The sequence below is a fragment of the Haliotis asinina genome, chromosome 1 (assembly GCF_037392515.1).
Source record: "Haliotis asinina isolate JCU_RB_2024 chromosome 1, JCU_Hal_asi_v2, whole genome shotgun sequence".
NCBI classification, from domain to species: Eukaryota; Metazoa; Mollusca; class Gastropoda; order Lepetellida; family Haliotidae; genus Haliotis; species Haliotis asinina.
In genome coordinates this window covers 64700132-64723427 of record NC_090280.1, presented here as the reverse complement: position 1 = coordinate 64723427, position 23296 = coordinate 64700132, and the positions used below count along the sequence as shown (strand labels likewise).

The 23296-nt window shown below is 40.0% G+C and overlaps 1 protein-coding gene across 1 annotated transcript; it reads left to right on the top strand.

The window, feature by feature from the left end:
* The first annotated feature begins 7991 nt into the window (after window positions 1-7991).
* Window positions 7992-23091, top strand: LOC137296001 (protein GUCD1-like). Its single transcript, XM_067827627.1, has 9 exons — window positions 7992-8188; window positions 9274-9379; window positions 12270-12335; window positions 13475-13574; window positions 14141-14232; window positions 16645-16747; window positions 17944-17989; window positions 19378-19455; window positions 20308-23091. The coding sequence occupies exons 1-9, from the start codon at window positions 8158-8160 to the stop codon at window positions 20427-20429; spliced, it is 744 nt and encodes a 247-aa protein (XP_067683728.1). The 5' UTR covers window positions 7992-8157; the 3' UTR covers window positions 20430-23091.
* The last annotated feature ends 205 nt before the right edge of the window (window positions 23092-23296 follow it).

Genomic DNA, 23296 nt, shown 5'->3' with positions numbered 1-23296 from the left:
CGTTATGATGATGGATGTAGTCAGTGTTCTGCTCAGTCTGATAACGGGTCTTGTCAGTGTTCTACACAGCCTGATGACGGGACTGCTCTGTGTTCTACATGGCCCGATGATGGGTCTGGTCAGTGTTCTACATGTCATGATGACAGATCTGCTCTGTGTTCTACATGGCCTGATGATGGGTCTGGTCAGTGTTCTACACAGCCTGATGACGGGACTGGTCTGTGTTCTACACGACCCGATGATGGGTCTGGTCAGTGTTCTACATGTCATGATGACAGATCTGCTCTGTGTTCTACACAGCCCGATGATGGGTCTGGTCAGTGTTCTGCATGTCATGATGACAGATCTGCTCTGTGTTCTACATGACCTGATGATGGGTCTGGTCAGTGTTCTACACAGCCTGATGACGGGACTGGTCTGTGTTCTACACGACCCGATGATGGGTCTGGTCAGTGTTCTACATGTCATGATGACAGATCTGCTCTGTGTTCTACATGGCCCGATGATGAGTCTGGTCAGTGTTCTGCATGTCATGATGACAGATCTGCTCTGTGTTCTACATGGCCTGATGATGGGTCTGGTCAGTGTTCTACACAGTATAATGATGGATGTAGTCAGTGTTCTACTCGGCCTGATGACGGGTCTGGTCAGTGTTCTACACAGGTTGATGCTGATGTTGATGTTGATGTTGATGTTGATGTTGATGTTGATGTTGATGTTGATGTTGATGTTGATGTTGATCTGTTCTGTGCTCTACATGGCCTGTCGCGATCGATGAGTCTGGACAGTGTTTTGCATGTCATGATGACAGATCTGCTCTGTGTTCTACATGGCCTGATGATGGGTCTTGTCAGTGTTCTACACAGGTTGATGTTGATGTTGATGTTGATGTTGATCTGTTCTGTGTTCTACATGGCCTGTCGATGAGTCTGGTCAGTGTTCTGCAAGTCATGATGACGGGTCTGGTCAGTGTTCTTCACGTCATGGTGATAGATGTAGTCAGTGTTCTTCTCGGCCTGAGAATGGGTCTGATCAGTGGTCTACACTGTCTATTGACGGGTCTATTCAGCGTCTTACACAGCCTGATGATGGGATTGGTCACTTTTCTGCACGGCCTGATAAGCTTACGAAAACCGGCAGCCCTCCCTCTCTCCTCTACCTCAAGTAAATGTGTAGATTTGTTGCAACAGTATCAGTATTAGCTACGTTTCATTCTTGGAGTCGGAGACGATATATGCCATAAACATACAACATATAAATTTTGTCATCATGTTTGTACCATTTTCGGATATTAATACAAACATTTTAAATTCAATTTGTGATGAGATGAACCTGTGTATTGTTAATTTCAATTGAATTGTATACAGTGTTTGGCTTATTAGACAGAAATGATGTGCATAAGGTACACATTCACCCACTCACAGACTTATTTCGCTCACAGACGGGATACATTGCATAGTAAAGATCGTGTAGATAACTGAGATCAGGTCATATCATTGTAACAAGGAAGGCGGCATCATAGAGTGTTAAGTGTAAATATTATTCCTCGACAATGTAAATCAAATGTTATATTAATTACAAATAAACCACAAACAAATAGCGATATATATTTAGTATATCCAGATGGGGAATTAATTTAGAACATAAAATTAAATTTAAAATACACGGAAATGAAAACACACCTCTTTGAAAACACGTTGAGGTTGGTGCCCAGTATAAACCCAGTTTGACCAATTTCAGTCGGGGTGGTGGCAAAGCTTGCGTTAGGGGCTACATACGAGCACTAGTTGCTCCCTCCCTGCCCGTGGGAAGGTCTGAGAGACAAGTCGTAAACCCTCTAGCAGGGGGCCTCTGTGATCAGAGGGTGGGTCACCAGAAATAGGTTCGGTGGGGTGTGTTGAAGCAGGCGAAGCCGAGGCTGATGCTGTACACCTTCGCTGTGAATGAGAGCGACTCATGGCTGGCTGAACTAAGTTCAATATGCAAGGTGGCACATCGTGCCATACCTCAATTCAGACTACTCTGCTACCACTCATTTTACCGATGACAATTTTAACCACCATTGCCGAATCGAGCTCAAACATGACATTTATTTGGATGTATTTACTCTCCATAGGTGTATTCATCAGCCTTAATCTTATGGTCCGGTGTGTCAAGACGATCCCAAACATTTCAGTTTGTGAGTGAGTGTTTTGGGTTTTACGCCACACTCAGCAATATTCCAGCAATATGGCGGCGGTCTGTAAATAATCAAGTGCCTAGGCCAGACAATCCAGTGATCAAGAGCATGAGCATCATTCTGGAACATCATTCATAGGGAACGGATGGTATTTGTCAGCCAAGTTGACCCTCAACTGACCACCCAATCGCGTTAGTCGTCCCTGACGACCAGCATATTCGCCTTTTTGTGGCAAGCATAGGTTGCTGAATGCCTATTCTACCCCGGACCGTCCCTGGTCTTTTATAAGTATAAATAGGATGAGTATACACCCTTCAGCAGAAGGATTTGGAGGAAGTTAAACAATACACGTTGCAAATGGTGTTGCGTAAAATTATCATTTGTTTTCAAAGTAATCTTTTTAATATCAAAGTGGAAACACCACTGACCTCGTAAAGTAATCATCACAGAAGATAAGTAAATCAGCATTATATTCCTGGGACAATGAATAATGTGGAACTACTTCTCTACGACGAAATATCGATTATGTCAACATACAGGAGAACAAAATATCGATGAAGTCAACGTACAAGTCAACATACAAACGAGACCCACTAGTATTAGTTACAATGGTCCATTGGTTTGGGTGAGTAGCGTGGATTTGCAGCTGTGAGCAGTACTGAAATATGTGTGAGACAAGTCTGATGTGGTGCAGGTTTACGCAATTTGGTATGATGACATTTTCTTCACAAATCAAGTGTTAATTAGTGTGAATCTGGAGTGGTGCAGGTAGAAATGCAATTTGGCATGGTGACATTTTCTTCACTAATCAATTGTTAATTAGACCAGATGAAACGGTACTACAGAACCAGTACGGTTATAGTCTCCACGGGTGTCACAGCTATGCATAGTGTTGTTAGTGTGCCCATCATACAGTGATCAGTTGAAGACATAAATAAAGCCATTCTTTTTCCAGCGATGAACATAGTAAAAACACAGGTAGAGTCAACTGCTAAAACCTTTGAAGAATATGTGACCCTTTCCTCTAAAGTTACACGCCTTATTACAAACAAGTCATAATTATAGCATGCTGTGTATCTGAATCATGTTTATAAATGTATATTTGGCCAGCGGTCGTATGCTGAAATAAAACTCTGTCTATCTGTTTGTCAAACAAAAGTAGTTGAAAACCAAGAACATCCTAACACACTGTCACACAACGGCTCGCAGCGTCTCGCCCAAATATAACAGAAGAATATGCTCAATGATATCATTTATTAACTCTCAGCACAAGGTGTTGGTATTTTCGGCACCTCTTCCTGGGATGAAGCATCTAAGATAAAACATTAAATAGAAAATTGAAATTTCATTTATTAGGATAACTGTTACCAACGAACGATTTGACAGAAGTGTCTTTAGTTATTTAAATGTATGACCTACTTTCCGTTTTCTGTTTCGACAGCATTCGAAAAACGACTGAAGATTTCATTTCTCCAATAACTGTAAACAAAATGCCCCAAGCAATGCACTTTAGTAAATATATCAAGAAGAAAACGGACAGGTCTTTCAGTATCATTGTGAAGGTCGTGTGCATCAGCAGAGTACATAGACTCTGTGTCCTGGTTGCCTTATAACTGAACTACTTCTTCTGTTCTACTTACTAATGGCGACATGAACAGGTTCCAATAACGTCATCTGAGTGTTTGACACAGTGATATCCATTGTGACAATGGTCACAGTCTTGGCAATCGTGGTCGTTGTGGCAAATGCCGTTACACTGGGCATCAGCTTCAGGGTAGAAACATAAATATATATAGATTACAGATCACACGGAAATAAGCGAAAGGGAAGTCATAAATATAACAATTATAGTACAAATTGAGTGAGAAAGTAAGTGAGTTGGATTTTACGCCGTTTTAGCAATATTCCTGCACTATCAAGACGGGGGAACACCAGTATTTGTTTCACACATTGTACCAATGCAGGGAATCAAACCCGGACCTCCGGCGAAGTGAATGCTTTCATCGCTTTTCCTACCCCACAGTCCCTAAAAGAGTTGAGAGCTCGAGGTCTCATAACTTCTTTCCGACAAGTGCATCTGTGCACACCCTCACAGACACGGTATTTTAATCGGTCTGAAAATGCATATCTTGAAGCAAGCTATCTCTGTGTCATCCATTCAAAGCGTTTGATAAAACTATCTATGACCAAAAGTGCATATTATCCCTAAATAGCCAAACCATAAATATTTTAACTTCATTGAGTGGCATTTGGGGAATTTGGGAGGTACAATATAGACACACTTTATGGATAACAACTTCTTTGCTTCGTGAGTGCGACGTTTCAAGGCAGATTTTGTACCGTTGTCCTGTTTATACTTTTCTCCAAATCATGGATGTATTGTCATCCCTCTGTTAACAATGAATGATTCATTCCACTACATGACACAGTCACCAGTATGACTGGTGAGGTCATATGTTAAGGAGCGGGGTCGTAGCTTAGTGGTTAACGCGTTCGCTTGTCATGATGAAGACACCTAGGTCTATTCCCCACATGGGTACAACGTATGAAGCCCATTTATGAGTATTGCTAAAAGCGGCGTAAAACTAAATCACTTACTGTACCACACATCACATTCCATGTGAAGACAAATGTCTGGTGTACCAATAACGACCAGGACGCGTTCTACCGAGTATTGTGAAAGAATTGGATCTCATATTCCAAATAGTCAACGATTCAAGATAATTTAGTATGACACAGTCGCCACGTCCACAATACATACGAGAGGTGTCGCGTGAAAATCCAGTTTAAAATTGGTCGTCAGTAACCCATGCTTGTCGTAATGGGTGACGAACGGTATCGGGTGGTCAGGCTTGCTGGTTTGGTTTCAAAGTGTGATATTGCTACGATATTCCTAAAAGCGGCGTAAAGCAACACCAGAGACCACAGAATTTATTACATGGTCTCTGGCCATACTCAGACAATGGTTCTCCACAAAGACCTCGGAAAATTACGAATTTTAACATTTCATTGATGATTCTCTATACCTATTACAAAATTGTACTTGCGTTCCTGAAGCACAACGTTGTATGAGCAGAGTCAAAGAAAGAAACAAGGATTTACTCACCAACAAATGCTGACCCAATAAGCAAGACAGAGACGAGGAGAATCAGAAACGCCGCCCTCATTGTGGATGACTGTATGTCCAGATGTCCCCACAGACGCTTTTATGCACCTCGGTTCGTGACAACAATCATCTGTCCTTGTACACAACGTGATATCGTTTTTCAGAAATGTAGACCATAGTTATCCCAGACCAGTTTTCTCAAAAACAGGATGTATTTCTCCCACGCTCGACTTTTCCATAGTCCATAGACCTAATTAAATCACAGTAAATTAACATTTGTTTATTTTTGGCTTATGCTTCGAGTATTATGAGAGAGAGATAGAGAGAGAGAGAGAGAGAGAGAGTGTGTGTGTGTGTGTGTGTGTGTGTGTGTGTGTGTAAGTGTATGTCATCTTTTTTTTATACGAAAATTGTGACATGTGACAAAACACACGAAATGTTTATTCCGATTTGGGAACTACACATTTTCCTAGACATGTTTATGTTGAATATTACCTTGAATCTGTTCATTATAAACATATCTTCTGATCTGTATTCTGCACGTCCTGGTAACGGGTCTGTTCTGTGTTCTACACAGACTGATCACGGGCCTTGCCAGCGATCTACACATCATGATGGGCTGGCCAGTGTTCTGTGTGGCCTGATGACGGGTCTGGTCAGTGTTTAGAACACGTCATGATGACGAGCTGGTCAGTGTTGTGCAAGTCCTGTTGACTCATCTGACCTGTGTTCTACATGGACTGATAACGGGTCTGGTCGGTGTTCTGCACGTCATGATGACGGGTCTGGTTAGCTTTCTAAAAGGCGTGATGACGGGTCTGATCAATATTCTGCACGTCATGATGACGAGACTGGTCTGTGTTCTAAAGGTCCCGATGACGGGTCTGGTCAGTGCTCTGCACAGTCTAACGAAGGGTCTGGTCAGTGTTTTACACGGCCTGATGACGTGTCTGGTCTGTGTTCTGCACATCATGATGACGCGTTTTGTCAGTGTTCTGCAAGTCATGAAGAAGAGTCTGGTTAGATTTCTAAAAGTCATGATGACGGTTCTGATATGTGTTCTACAAATCCTGATGACGGGTCTGATCGGTGTTCTACACGGTATGATGATGGATGTAGTCAGTGTTCTGCTCAGTCTGATAACGGGTCTTGTCAGTGTTCTACACAACCTGATGACGGGACTGGTCTGTGTTCTACACAGCCCGATGATGGGTCTGGTCAGTGTTTTGCATGTCATGATGACAGATCTGCTCTGTGTTCTACATGGCCTGATGATGGGTCTTGTCAGTGTTCTACACAGGTTGATGTTGATGTTGATGTTGATGTTGATGTTGATGTTGATGTTGATGTTGATCTGTTCTGTGTTCTACATGGCCTGTCGATGAGTCTGGTCAGTGTTCTGCAAGTCATGATGACGGGTCTTGTCAGTGTTCTTCACGTCATGGTGATAGATGTAGTCAGTGTTCTTCTCGGCCTGAGAATGGGTCTGATCAGTGGTCTACACTGTCTATTGGCGGGTCTATTCAGCGTCTTACACAGCCTGATGATGAGATTGGTCACTTTTCTGCACGGCCTGATAAGCTTACGAAAACCGGCAGCCCTCCCTCTCTCCTCTACCTCAAGTAAATGTGTAGATTTGTTGCAACAGTATCAGTATTAGCTACGTTTCATTCTTGGAGTCGGAGACGATATATGCCATAAACATACAACATATAAATTTTGTCATCATGTTTGTACCATTTTCGGATATTAATACAAACATTTTAAATTCAATTTGTGATGAGATGAACCTGTGTATTGTTAATTTCAATTGAATTGCATACAGTGTTTGGCTTATTAGACAGAAATGATGTGCATAAGGTACACATTCACCCACTCACAGACTTATTTCGCTCACAGACGGGATACATTGCATAGTAAACATCGTGTAGATAACTGAGATCAGGTCATATCATCGTAGCAAGAAAGGCGGCATCATAGAGTGTTAAGTGTAAATATTATTCCTCGACAATGTAAATCAAATGTTATATTAATTACAAATAAACCACAAACAAATAGCGATATATATTTACTATATCCAGATGGGGAATTAATTTAGAACATAAAATTAAATTTAAAATACACGGAAATGAAAACACACCTCTTTGAAAACACGTTGAGGTTGGTGCCCAGTATAAACCCAGTTTGACCAATTTCAGTCGGGGTGGTGGCAAAGCTTGCGTTAGGGGCTACATACGAGCACTAGTTGCTCCCTCCCTGCCCGTGGGAAGGTCTGAGAGACAAGTCGTGAACCCTCTAGCAGGGGGCCTCTGTGATCAGAGGGTGGGTCACCAGAAATAGGTCCGGTGGGGTGTGTTGAGGCAGGCGAAGCCGAGGCTGATGCTGTACACCTTCGCTGTGAATGAGAGCGACTCATGGCTGGCTGAACTAAGTTCAATATGCAAGGTGGCACATCGTGCCATACCTCGATTCAGACTACTCTGCTACCACTCATTTTACCGATGACAATTTTAACCACCATTGCGGAATCGAGCTCAAACATGACATTTATTTGGATGTATTTACTCTCCATAGGTGTATTCATCAGCCTTAATCTTATGGTCAGGTGTGTCAAGACGATCCCAAACCTTTCATATAAATCAAGATGAATTATAATCACTTGAAATGATTAAAATCTGTTGCAATTCCTTATATGCGGCATGCAACATATACAGCGGGTTGTTTCCCTTGAATGACATGCCTCACTTCCGGTGTAAACATCATGTGGTTGTTTCTTCCTGGATTTCATTAGTAAACATCCATTGGGCGACTTACTTGAAGGACTTGAGGCGACATCGGTGATGGAACATCATCTGCCTTTATCACCGCATCAATGGCTGAAATAAGACTTGGCAACAAACACGGTAGCTCATTTCTGCTCAGCTTATCACCGTGTACAGTAATAATACTGAAAGTATGCGCGAGTTAAAGTCATGTATTTCTGTCATCTGGAAGCAAACAAGGGCTGTAATATGGCTGATGACTCATATTACTGCTCATGGCCATTTCGGGAATATTTCAAATATGGTGCAATTGCTTTTCTGGGTTTTCATACCTCAAACATGCAGTTACAGCATTTATCAAAACTTACTAGCGAAGAGAAACAGATCAGCAGCAAGCAAATTAAATATTGGTTATTGATACTTTTGATTGTCAACAGTAACACATTTTTTATCATTTTATTTCGTGAAGGTTATTATTTACTTAGTTGATACACTACGATAGTTTGGGGGGTTGGTTAACATGTTTACGCCAGGCACAGCAACATTCAAGCTATATGGCGCGGTCTGTAGATAACCAGCCCTGACCAGACAATCCTGTGATCAACAGTATGAGAATTGATGTGGCAGCTGCAGTACAGTGATCTATGTCAACCAAGCTACGGCTGTTGATCGATAGATTGTGTGATCCAGACTTGATTATACAGACTGCAGCCATATAACTGGAATATTGATGAGTGCAGCATTTAACAACTAACCAACCAACGTAACTTCTGAACATAACTTGAAAATCTTGCAAATTATTTCTTTTTTAAATTTCATCTTATCTGTCTTCATTCAATATAGATCCGTGAAGGTTCTGGGGTAGAATATGCCTTCAGCAACCCATACTTGCCATGAAAGGTGACTCTGTTTGTCGTAAGAGGCGACTTACGGGATCGGGTGGTCAGACTCGTCATCAGTTTCCAATTGCGCAGATCGATGCTCATGCTGTTGGTCACTGGATTGTCTGGTCCAGGCTCAATTATTTACAGACCGCCGCCATATAGGTGGAATATTGCTGAGTGCGGCGTAAATCTAAACTCACTCACTCACTCACTCACTCACTCACTCACTCACTCACTCACTCACTCACTCACTCACTCACTCACTCACTCACTCACTCACTCACTCACTCACTCACTCACTCACTCACTCACTCACTCATTATAATCTGGTGTTCTTGCCAGGAGGGGGAGATGAGAGTGATTCTAACATCCGGAGGATCACCGTGCCACACGTACAGCAGTGCTTCCACTGGGACTGTGGACTTGCCTGTGTATCCATGGTGCTCAAGTGAGTTCAACAATGGCAGAGAATGCATGATGATTTACTACATTATCATGATTATATATCATGGAAACAAATAAGGGAACACCTAAAAGTACAAGTGCGGCTATATTCTTTTCCAAGTTTCTTCAAAAGCTTTGAATTGCTTTTTGGGTGAAATTCCTGAAAGACTTGTACTTTTAGGCGTTCCCTTATTCTTTTCAAAGAGTACATTTCACATCACTGTACCCATGAAGATCAGAGGTAGAATTGGCCTTCAGCAATCCATGCTTATATGCTTGTTGTAAGAGACGACTAATAGGATCGAGTGGTCAGCCTCACTGACTTGGTTGACTCATGTCATCGGTTCCCAATGGCACAGATCTATGCTCATGCTATTAATTAGTGGATTATCTGGTCCAGACTCAGCTATTTACAGACTGCCACCATAGAGCTGGAATATTACCGAGTGCGGTGTGAAACTAAACTCACTCGATTTAGAGCGGTGATGTACTTCATTATGGATTAACTATAGCTACAGAAACAATGACCTGAACATACTTTACAAGCAGCTGCTAAGTACAGATCTAACCTTGAGCATTATATGTGTGAATATAAACTAGAATCTTCTCAATGATAAGTACAATATCAAGAATAATTTTCATGTTCGCGTGATATTTTTGATAATTGCTCATCAATCAAAAGCTTCATCTGAATACAGATTCGGCATAAATTAGGAGATAAACATCATGTGTTGGCCAATTTCCGGGTGTTATTGAGTATTTGAAGCACGTGAATGCATTTGGAACCGACGGCGTCAGCCACTGTTGATGACACAACAAAACAATTGTTTACGTGTCAATACGCGGTGAATAGTCTTTCAGTTTCCGGGCATCTAATACCATTTAATCATGTTTTTCAACCAATCAGATTACAGAACACAGTAACTTTTGGTTTACAATGTACCTTGAACTTTGATATCTTCTGACATTAAATATGTGGCAGTGCTGTGCATCAAACTATTGATGAATTGCAAGTGTTGAGTGTCCCGTAGCAATTAAGTGATTGTAAACTATCGATGCATCGATAGTATGTTTGACTGTCGATAGTTTAGTAATTGATTTCTGTTGATGAACATGGTAAAGGTGCAGTACAAAACTTTTATTAAAGATTTATGTTGTTTTGTATCTCTTTATTATTTGGTTGCAGACTTGTGGTTTCATTTAGTTTATGCTTTAACTGTTTACTTGATCTGGGTTCCAAGATCCTTGTCAGTTATTAAAAGAGACTGAAACTATTTAACCTGTTTGTTTATTACAAATTAACAATAAATTTATTTGGGAAATGACATCAAGTGAGACAATTCAAGGAGGGAAAAAACTTGTGCAATAGTGTGTTACGATAGACTATCATTATTGTAATAGTTGTGTCCCCCCTCAACAGTCACCTTTGTTATACTCTCAACATGTTTAACTTACTCAGGAGACTGTTATACATGAACTACAATGTGCTTACCTTCAGGGAGTCCTTGTACGTTCGGGTTTGTATTTGAGATGTTCCTCAGCATTTTAGTCAAGAACTGGTCGGAATATTGCCTCCATGAAGGTCCATGTTAGAATGGGTCTTCAGCAACCCATTCTTGTTATAAGAGGTGACTAATGGGATCAGGTAGTCATACTTGCTGACTTGGATGGCACATGTCATCATACAGTAATGCAGGGTGTTGGCTGCCAGTCGCAATCCAGTTTATTTCAGCAGCGAATATCAAACATTAAACTTATATCTAAAGTATATCTTTGGTCGGTTCATAGGTTTAACTCCATGGTTTTATTTGATAAAGTAAGCTCTGGCTTAGGGAAATTGAGTGTAGCCTTTCATCTCTACACAAGTTCCCTCTGACGAGTATTTGATCCTTCACAAAATATGGACTTGCTTATTTAGGGCTTTAGTGGTACAGAAAGGGCTGAGCACAAGATACTGCTGTTCAGAGACTTGCGAGACAGACTAACACATGCTGTGCCTGCTCCTGACTTGAATATTTACTGGACACTGTGGCCTTGTCTGAACACTTCTGTCTGTAGTGTCAGCATTCTAAGGATGTTATGCATTTAATCTCAGCTGTGTTGAGGTGACTGCTCCACATCTATCAAGAGAGGAATGCTGTGATTAGATCATCCTTGATTACTTTAAAAACATCTGTCAATGGCTGTGGGGCACAACGATGCTGTCAAATGGATGATTCTTTGTGCTTTTTCACAGAAGCCTTGTTAGCCATGTTGTAATATTATAATCAGCTTATGACTTTCATTTCTTTCCTTGTCCTTACATTATATATTTTCTTGAGGAAGCATTGTTATGGTGACCTTGTTTTAGTACATTAGATATCCTGCTCACATCTCAAGCAGGGCAGTATATAATGAGGTGAAGATTCTATTATTGCAGTACTTTCATTAACATATCTTTATTTTCATCCTTCCTTTTTGTAACGCTAAGGTTATATGTGTTCATTCTGAAGGTTGTCATGGTTACATATTTTGAAACTCCTGTCTCATATCTAACAGCAGTGTTTTCCCAACTATAGTCATGTCAGCATGGTATCGTATGTAGTCTGAGTAGAGCTGCCACACAAAAGCCATACAGGAAATGCATACTTTAGATTCTTGAGAGAATTTTGATTATCAAGTGACATCCTCTAATTAATACTTGTGCCAAAAAGGACCTGACATACAAAATGAAATATCCCAGTCCCATCCCATGGTATTGATGGTTTAATAACTGTTCTTGTATATGGATAGATTATATAAGAATATTCTCATTACTTAGTGCTTACTCTGACATTAAGATGCTTTTTGGATTTTTTAAAATTGTTTTAGCTGCTGGTATTTGTCATCTGGTGTCGACTTTGTTGTTTTTGCAGGTACTTTGATATTCCCAGTGACCAGGTGTACACCTCGGACCTTGACAGCCTGCAGTGTGGGGAGAGGTAGGCCACACCACCAACTCCACTCAGTGATGTAGTTGTTGCACCATGAATGTTGTGCAAACCTGGATGTGATGGTTGCACTATAGATGCTGTGTAAACCAGATATTGATGGTTGCACTATATGAATGTGATTGGGAAAGAGAGCTTTCATAATGGGCCATTTTCTGAGTTTAGAATGGGCCACTACTATCAATAGTAAACTTCAAAATTTTCATGGACTATTTTCTATTCTGTTGTGCAAAATGACCCATGGCCCCTCCCACTCCCTGTGAATGCTGTGTAAACATGGTAGTGTTGTGGTGATGGTGGCACTATGAATGCTGTTTGTATTCACAAAGACCCTCCTGTCGGTATTATGCAAGTGAGTGATGATAATGATAATAATTCACTTATATAGCGCCTAGTATCCATCTGACTAGTTGCTCACTGGACACTGTAATCAGAATCTGATTATCATTACCCCGGCTACCCCAAGCTGCCTCTTAGGCACTAGAAGGTTATAGTCACAGGACTTTATCTCACCGGGTACCCATTTTCTGCTGGGTGAACAGATGCAAATTTGAACAAACTCACTTGCCTAAAGTGAGACCACATGTTTCCCATGTCCGAAATCCTAGAAACTCTCAGGAGTCAAACTGCCAAACATGGTGACCCATCCAAGGACTGTCCAAGCTTGACAGTGCTAAACTTCAGCTGATGGTGGCCTGAGCTCTAAGCACAGGACCACTCGCCACTAAGCTGTACTTAGCTACACACCAGAAACAACTTGACTGTAGCTCACTGCAGAACATGCGCTTTACATGCTGGAACCATACATGGATTTGAACCTAGTTGCAGCTCATATGAACAAACAGTTTAACCATGGGACCAGCCTTACTAAGAAGGAAATCAAATATTGTTTGATTCATTGTTTGATTAATGCTGCACTCAACAATATTCCAGCTAAATTGTAGCAATCAGTATATAATCAAGTCTGAACCAGACAATCCAGTGTTCAACATCATGACATGAGCATGGATCTACACAATTGTCATAGGATGACATGAGTCAACCAAGTCACGCAAGTCTTACCACCCGCTTATGTGTGCATGTGTTGCTGAAGATCAGTTCTATTCAGGATCTTCATGGGTATGTTTCAGTGTGTGGACAATTGACCTGGCATATCTGTTAAAGCGGTATGCCATCCCTCACCGGTACTTCACCACCACCCTGGGGGTCGACAAGAACTACAGCAAACAGGTGGGTGGGATTCTCTGTCAAATTAGGTCTTTCTGGAGACTTCAGCCAATCAGATGTCTTCGGATCATTGTCACCTGAGAGCAGAAGTTTCAAAGAAATGAAATGAAAACCACACAGGGCATTAAGAGTGCTAAAAGAGTCAGCATGGGTAAGAAAAACAGGAACCAAATCGGAACAGAAGATTGTGGGATATTGATGACCATGTCCTCTTGTTATAAAATATGATGAGTTACTTACTGGGCTACAGTTACCAAGGGTACAGGTATATTCCTCCAGAAATATGGAACATCATTCCACATATTTCCGCATCGCAGAATTGTAATGTGTGTTATTTGGAGGGTGTTCGAAAGCAAAATAAATAGGACCTCCTGTGAGCATTCTGTCTAATGCAATAATCATGATGGCATCACACGTTTTTTCAAAATTATAAACAACTTAAATGACCATGTGATGATGTCACTGTTTATCATCAACATTTAGAGCACGGAAATAGTTTTGTGATGCTGATCAGAGCGTCCTGACATGTCCAGTCCATGGTCAGTAACATCTCCATCTTCTCCATGCAGGCCTACTACTGCCGGAACTATGACAAGGAGTCTGTCCGGGTCAACAAGGCGTTTGATGATGCAAAGGCTAATGGCATTGATGTGGAGCAGAAGTAAGTCATGTGGGAGGTAGCGGCATATTTCTTATAAGGGGAGACAACTTGTGCAAGTTTCCTTTACATTTATAGTGCAAGGTGTGACTTGACTGCAGTTTTTGTGTCTCCAGTCCGTTTGATTACGCTTTAGGTGAATTGCTCACCAACACAAAATCTAATATTTGCAGCAAAACCAAAGTTTTGCTGTCACATGACATTGACAGACCAACACTGATGATAATGATCTCATAATTATGGACACTCAAATGAAAAAGTTGTCATTATTTTCACCATTTCTTACTTATTACTAGAACAGCCAGTTGTGCAAGTTCGCATGTGTGAAATTGAAATTTCACTACACATGCTTGTTTATTATTAAAGGGGCTCTGATGCGGAGCGAATAATGTTTCTCACCAATGGTCTTATTACGAAACCAAGCAGCAAATTGGTCAGCACTCGCTCCCTGGACCGTAACGGACACGGGGACTGGGCTCCTGTCCACATTAGCAGAATTTCTTCACCCTAAAAAGTGAAGATTCCCAGATGCCCATCACATTTTGTTATTTAAAAATATCCATGGTATCCCTTATCTGATTGTAACAAAATATCCCAGCAGTGTAGTATTTTTCTGATGCCTGGATGGTATAGTGACTGATCCAATTTGATCCTATTTCTGTGTTTTTTATCTCGATATTTAAGCATGTCATGTGAAAATATGACGTCTACATACACGTAGCAAGCCATTTGTTTCATATAAGACCGAAAGATTGAAAAGCTTTTCATTTAGATAGTCTTGAGGGTTGGCCCAGCTGTCATAGCAAACATCATACGTAAATATTGGTAGCTCCGACCCTGGTTTGTTATCTATGATAATAAAAACACACAGTTGATTTATCTGAATTCGTAAAATAATAACAATGATTTTGCCATTTTCAGAAATCTGAAAATTTTCTTGCATAAAAAAAGTGATTATACCCACTTACCCAAGTATACAGCAAATGCCTATGTGTATTTTTTATGAAGTTCCATTGGTATCCTCAAAACGGTTTCAGCCCATAAGTGTTTTCAGGCTACATGCGACACAGAGATTACATCTTTCTTGCTGTAACTAGCGTTTGATGGTGTAAACCTACACATGTTATTTGTCATCATTCACTTGATGGTCAGTTAATTAATTTATAACAGGTATAATTAGTGGTAACACCGCTAAAATTAATCGACATAGGTTCCCATTTGGCATTTCTCCTGTCTGGAGTAAATACTCAACATTATAAATAAAGGTCTGTATAGGCAAACGTATTGCATGTGATGCAATATGTGCCTGTAGGTGATGCAAGAGGGTTTATCAGCTGAGTTACTAAAACAAACATTGATCAAAGGATGAACCGATAACAGACTGATTGATTGATTACTTCCACAGCGGATTTGTCAAAAAGGCAGTGTTTATGAGGGTAGATTTACTAATCTATACTGAATACACCCTGTTGTAAAGTACGAGTGTTAAAACAACATCCTTCCTACAAAGAATTAACCATCACTGCCTTGATTGATTGATTGTCACTCATTATTGGCTAACTAATGGCGGACATCATACAGTTAGTTGCGGGGTGGGCTGTCCTGGGTGACCAGTGAGATTATGTATACACTAGTGTGAAATATTATCAAATGATGTGTCACTTTTTCGCATATTAAACTGTTGAAAGACACAAGACATAAAGCAGGATTATTTACCAGCTGCAGATGAATGGAATATCGTTCTGTTATGTGGATATTGATGGATACATTCCTGAACAAGGTAATAGCGTGACATTGTTGCTATAACTTTCGTCTGTCTTAAATGTAATATTAGCATTTTGTTTTAATTTATTTCTTGTAGCATTCTGCAGAATCTGTATTACAGAAAACATGCACTAGGTCGCGAATAGAGTGTGTGTGAAATATGATTCATGTTGGTAATGTATACAAGGTTTAGATATTGAAATCATGTTAGAAATTCACTGTAAGTATAAGCAGACTGTGTGGATTTTTTCATAAACTTTCAAAATGCATACAAATGCGACAAAGAACTAATTAGGCTTATAAGAGAAAGTATAAAGACGTACACTGACTTCGATATTTTTCAGTCCTAACGTTTTTTATACCACTGGCAGATGAGTAAGCTTCAAGGTGTTTGATTTGTTGTCATAATAACAAAGTAAAATGACTTCATTTTTGTTGATCAGTATACACATAAACTATCAATTGCGCATAGGGGTGACGCAGCAGAGATCACGAACCAGTCATGAATTCTGGGATATCATCCGGGTACTCACAGGAGAAAAACAATAACAAAAGAAACAACCAGTCCATGGAAATTGCTCCGCATAAGTGCCCCTTTAAGGAAAGAAACTTTGAAACTATAAACCATGACAGAAGTTGTTTTATGTGCAGGACACTGGGCATTGAGGACATCGTCCGCCATCTGAAGACAGACAATCTGGTGATTAGTTTGGTGAACTGGACACAGATGGAATGTATTTGGTGTGACTCTGTGGTTAGTATTGATTGTCACATAGTACATGTACAAAATCTTATGCCCTATATCACAAGGCAGTCCTAGCGCTAAGGTGCTCGAACTCCAATACTTAAACGTAGGATTGATAATCATGATGCTAAGATGATCATAAGGCCCATACTTAAACATAGGCCTATGATCTTTGTAGTGCTAAGATCACTTTGTCCAACAGGCCGGAGGAAGATTAAATTTATCCTGCAAGCTGGTTTCCATGTTGACATTATGAGATGCTTGCAGGTCATTGTGCCATCATGCATTACAATCAAATGACTTCACTGTCAGCCACTGAAGCAGGTCAGCTGTATATTTTACGTACAATACCTGTGATCGAGGATCTCATTTAGAATTGATCTTCAGCAACCCATTCTTGACTAAGGTGATCGGATGATTAGTCTAGCAGACTTGGCTGACACATGTCATCGTATCCCTATTGCTTAGATCAATGCTCATGCTGTTGATCACTTGGTCGTCTGGTCCAGACTGTATTACATACAGACCTGCTAAAATGTTACTCCACTAACACAAGTTGGTTTGAATGGAGTAGAAATTTGACCTTTATTGTCAGTTATCTCCCTTTCCTTGGGAGGATAAGGTGCAGTGATATAGAGTGAAAAACTGCTGAAAGTGACATTTCTATAGCAAGTACATGTGCTCAGTATCAGATACATTCAACAGAACCAGATCCATTGGTGATAATGATGAAGGATTTTATTTCAGTTTTTTGTGAAATAGATGAATATACCTTTCTCATTCAAGGTTAGCAAAATTAAAACTTCAAATGATATTAAAGATAAAAATTACGTTTTTGTCTTATACCGTCGAAAACCCCTAAAACTGGGATATGCAGGATTACTGAGTAAACAAATGTTTATGCTTGCAACAAGCCTTGTTACTGTTAGTCACTTTCTTCCCAATTAAAACACACAATGACAGCTATAAGATGTTGGAGGACTTATTGTTACCTGCACCAGGTGAAACATGTTACTATCAGTAATGCACAGCCATTACCCATTTTGAACACAATGTAGGTTGTAAATAGCAAAATTACACCCTACGAAAAGTATATACAATTCCAGAGTATGTGTAGAAAACAAATTTTACAGACTTGAAAGAGATTGAGGCGTAATAATTCTGTTCATGTCTTGTGGATTTACTGAATCATTGTGTTGTTTCAGCGAAAGGGTTGTTTGTGTTGCTTGGACCTTTGTGCTGGATACCAAGGTAACAATCACCAGGCCCCTAAGTAATGGAAGGAATTACGTCAAATTTGAAGAAATTGCATCTCAAATGTAAACAAATGTAGCCCACTCGCGAAACAATTGCAGTGATATCAGTAGTTTAGCGGTAATAACAGAAACACAATGCCCCTATTGGAAACAATGTCGGTAATACTTGAAACAAGCTCGGCAATCTTCGGAGATTTCTTGGCTCTGTTTCGTGATTTGTCGGTCACGTCCTGAAACTCACACATCAAAACATGGCGTCACTGGAAGGAGCACCCCTCTCGGTGAGTTTTGTTTTTAGTTTCTACTGTTTTCATTTTTATAATTATCCATCTTTGACCACCCATGTTGAATGCGTTTAGGTTTAGGCTTCCTAATTTCTGACGTAAACAACCTCCGGGGGCATGACTTATGACGTTGTTTTGCAGTGACGATCTTTCTCTTTAAAATATTCTATAGCTCCTCACACCTAAACACATTCAACACAGGTGGTCAAAGATGGATAAATGTAGAAACTGCATACAAAACTCACCGAGACGGGTGCTCCTTCCAGTGACACCATGTTTTGATGTGTGAGTTTCAGGACGTGACCGACAAATCACGGAATGGAGCCGAGAAATCTCTGAAGATTGCCGAGCTTGTTTCAGGTATTACCGACATTGTTTCCAATAGGGGCGTTGTGTTTCTGTTATTATCCCTAAACTACCGATATCGCTGCAATTGTTTTGCAAGTGGGCTGCGTTTGTTTACATTTGAGATGCAATTCCTTCAAATTTGCCCTAATTCCTTCCATTTCTTAAGGGTCCTGAATCACAGTGTACTGCATTTGTTGTTCACAGATTTCATAATGTATGTATATTTGTTTGTATTACCCATGAATTACTGAAGAATTGTTATAAGAGGCAACCAACAGAGTCGAATGGTCAAGCTCTTTTACTTGGTTGACATGCATCTGGTCCAGACTTCATTATTTACAGACCAGTACCATATGGCTGGAATATTGCATAAGTCGTAAGGGTTAACAAGTCTTTCATTGCATCAATAGGATGCTAATGTGAGTGCATATGCATCAGTATGTATAACATACGTCAAAATATGGTTGAAAAGTGTGGCAATGTGCCTCTAACAGTTTAGAATCAGCTTGATTACCATGGGAGCATGCATCAGTATCATACAAGTCGCTGGAGTGTCAGACTCACTGACCTGGTTGATGCATATCATCATATCCCAGTTCTGTAAAGCAATGCTCATGATGTCAATCACTGGATTGTCTCTCAGTTATTTACAGAGCGCTATCACGTAGTTGGAACATTGCAGAGTGTTTTTTTCACTAAACTAACATGCCACAAGTAACACAATAAGATCATGATGTTATTATCATTTCAGGACATTACATTGTGTTGTGTGGGTATAACACAGACAAGGGTCACATCTACTACAGAAACCCAGACCAGGGGGGCCCAGGTTAGTACAGGATGATAAGACAGGGATGATCAAGCATGTTTCTATACATAGAAACTTGTCTAAACCGGCACCCCACAGGACAGAAATAAAACTCTGATTCAGACAGGGTGGCGGATTAGACAGTGACAGATCATTTGTGCAACAAGGCCTCCACTTATAATGTTCAATCTGTGTATCTCTATATTGCCTTTGATCTTTTGTAATTGTGCAACAAATTAGAACAATGTTGATGACAAATTGAAGAGACTTTTCTTGCAGAATGGGACCAGAGATAAGTATTGTTTTGCTGGAGGCAGTCAAAAACCATTCATGAGTGAGAGAATTATAATTAATCTTATCTAATTTGCCACTACCTTATAGATGTTTTGTCTGTGAATAATGGTTTTCTTCAAATTTGAAATGTAAAACATCATGCTTTTTCACAATGTCTGAAACAGTTTGCCTGCCAGTTTGATATCTAGCTGCAAGTTCTTTTTGATGGGCAGAGGGCAAGTGTTAACCCCAAACATGCCTGCTTGGCTGGGCTAGCCATCATGACACACAAAGTGACTGAGAAGTCAATAACATCACTGCCTGTTTATTTACTCTCTAATCTTCATTTTTGATAAGAAGATCAAGTGGTCTGGATGGCCGACTTGGTTGGCACAAGTCATCATATCCCAGTTGCATATATCGATCACTGGATTGTTTGGCCCAAACTCCATCAATTAATGACCTTATATATTTAAATAAATATTATTGTGGTTCATTGTTAGAAATGGTATTCAGAATAACCATGGTGTTGACGATGATGATGACGATGATGATGATGAAGAAGATGATGATGATGATGATGATGATGATTGTTGGCAGACATTTGCTGCAGCCGATTCAGCCAGTATGACAAGGCAAGGAAGAGCTTTGGCACAGACGAAGACTTGTTGTTCACATTCAAGAAAACAGAGGTCGAGCAGGAAAAGAGTGGGATTGAATAACTCACGGACTTCAGATGACAATCAGATCAAGTGCAGTCATGGCAATGATCGTACCTGTGATCCATAATTCTATTAGCAGAATTTATTATGATCAAAGTTGTGTATCAAACCATTCTTACCAAAAATGGATAACTTTCTTTGTGATTTTTTTTGTATATTAAAGCCATGAAAACATCAAACCTGTCAGATGTTTTGGGGATTTTTGCCTTTTTCATGACATATTTAATGGGTTTAACTTGCGTAGAATTTATGGGATGTGTGAATGGTAGGTGTGGACAGCAGGATGAGTTATCTCCCTTATTTTGGGGACCAGCTTCTAACAAGTCTATTGACAGACACAGTCCCCACTTGGCTGTGCCACCTTTGTGTTGTGTTAAATTGTAACTGAATTCTTTATTTTTTCATTTTATTTTTTTACTTGCATTTTGACAAAAAGACTGATAAATATCATTCAGTTTTATGTGTTGACATATCCATCACACTTTGGCTGTATGCAGATAATCTTTTTCCTTGAGTCTGTCTGTGGCTTTTTACATCATAATGTGATTGTAACATTTGTCAAACTGTAACGTTTACCAAATACACAAGTCATCAGCCCCCTAATGTGATCCTAGGTTAGAGCTTGTGAAAATCTGTGTTATAATTTTTATCATAGAATTGGTCAACCCATGCTTGTTGTAAGAGGCAACTAATGGGATCTGGTAGCCAGGCTTGCTGACTTGGTTGACACATTGGCAGTCCCAATTGCATAGATAAGTGCTTAGAAGACTGATCACTTGACTGTCTGGTCTGAACTCAACTATCTACAGACAGCTTGACTGTCTGGTCTGAACTCAACTATCTACAGACAGCTGTCACATAGCTGGAATATTGCTGACTACTGCATTAAACAACAAGCAAACTAAACCCCGATTACAACATGGCCTAACAGCCTTTGCTGGTGATAAGAGGATTGGATTATATTATCAGATTCTGTGATTGGATCGATAGGCTTAGTATCAGTCACTGTATTGTCTGCTCCAGACTGGAATAGTGCTAATTGTGATGTTAAACTTCAAACACCAGTATGAGTCTGTAATGCCTGGATAAGAATACGATTTAGTGACTGTCAGCTTTTACATATACATTCATCATATTCATCATAATTTTGTAATATTAGAACTTTGCTCATGTTGTTGACCACTGGATTATCTGGTCCAGATTCGATTATTTAGAGACCACCACCACATAGCTGGAATATTGCTGGGAATGATGTAAAACTAAATCCACTCACTGACTCCCCAGAAATTTGAAACCAAGTCTGTTTGAAAAGGGAGAAAAATGCCAAAGAAGAAACCATATATGTTTTGCAGAAATACTAGCACAATATTATGAAACGATCAAGACTGTAGTGTTGTATTTTATTTGAGAGACTTTAGCCTCTTTCAAGTGCTGTATTGACTGAAGCAAAATATACTCCCACTGTGATCAATCATATGTCAACTATGCGCCTTGACAATCATGACCCATGGGTCACCCAACTACATCAGACAGAGGTTACTTCTGTTTCATCCAAACTGTATTTGATGTGTGTGGTGAATAAGTACCGACTGCCATGGAATGAATTCTCATCGACAGATCATTCTGGGATCGATTTCCCAATATCCAGTCTGCACCAGTGCAGATAACTGGTATTGTCAGGTTGCACATAGTGCAGGTGACTTGTATTGCAATGTTGCACCCAAGGCAGGTAAGATCTTTTCCGCCACAAGTATGGCAGCCTTATAATTTGTATAAGTTTCCAGTATCAAATAAATTTTCTGTCAGCTTACTCAATTAGCAGAACCCGCAAACATCTGAACAAGTCTGTTTTCATGATTGTAGTACTGTACACAGTCTTATGATACACAGTGTAATACATCACTTGTAATGATGAACAATTTAATTTGGAAAAAACTCAAAAGAAGTTCAAGTTTACGATGAAATGTCACTTTAAGCAACAATGTATCCTTTCATACACAGCCTTATGTGAGTTTTGTCAGAGATCATGTAGCTGGTTATGAATATTCCTCTGGTTCTACTGATAATGAGCGGTAGGGAAGCGTAGGGGTTCAATTGTTCGCTCATCACACCGAGGACGCCAATTTGATTTTCCACATGGGTACAATTTGTCATGTGTCATCCACGATGGTGTGCAGGGACTATCTGCATCATGTAAACAGAGTTATCCCATGTCAGATGTTTCCAGCTGATTGTGTGTCTGCTTGTGTGTCTGATTGTGTGTCTGCTTGTGTAAATGCTTATACACCTCACACAATGACCTGTTTTGTTTACTCTGATTGTTAAATATATGATCATCTGAATATGTTGGTAATGTTATTTGAGGTAAGTAAATTCTGGTCAATAATTTGTTAAAGTTTTTGTGAATATTGTTGAATATTTGTGTCTGTTCGAATGTTTCTAAAGTTAAATGATGCAAATGTATAGTTTTTGCTAGCATGTCAGTCTGATTACACTCTATGTCTTATATGTTACTACAAGGACGTAAAATTGCAATGTATTGTCACTATTTGTCTTGGGATTGTTGTTGAACTTTGCACCAAATAATAATTAGGAAATGTATAGTGCCCCCTTTCTAGGCTAGACATCCTGCTCAACGCACTAAAAGCTGATCATATCCCAAGGTGCCTGTCTGTCTTTTGTTGGGTGAACAGAGGCAGTTTTGAACAAACTCTCTTGCCTTTGGTGAGACCACATGTGTGCTTTTTTGTAGGGCAGGACTGGAGTCCTAGAAACTCTCATGAGTCAAGTTGTTACATATGGTCACCCTTCCAAATGATAGAGACCTGAGCTCTACACAGGACCACACACCACCACCTGGGCCAGAT

Coding starts and splice junctions, on each gene's coding strand:
- LOC137296001 (XM_067827627.1), top strand. CDS start 8,158: ATGGCTGAAATAAGACTTGGCAACAAACACG. Junction 16,748..17,943: donor GTATTTGGTGTGACTCTGTG/GTTAGTATTGAT, acceptor GTGTTGTTTCAG/CGAAAGGGTTGTTTGTGTTG. Junction 19,456..20,307: donor CCCAGACCAGGGGGGCCCAG/GTTAGTACAGGA, acceptor GATTGTTGGCAG/ACATTTGCTGCAGCCGATTC.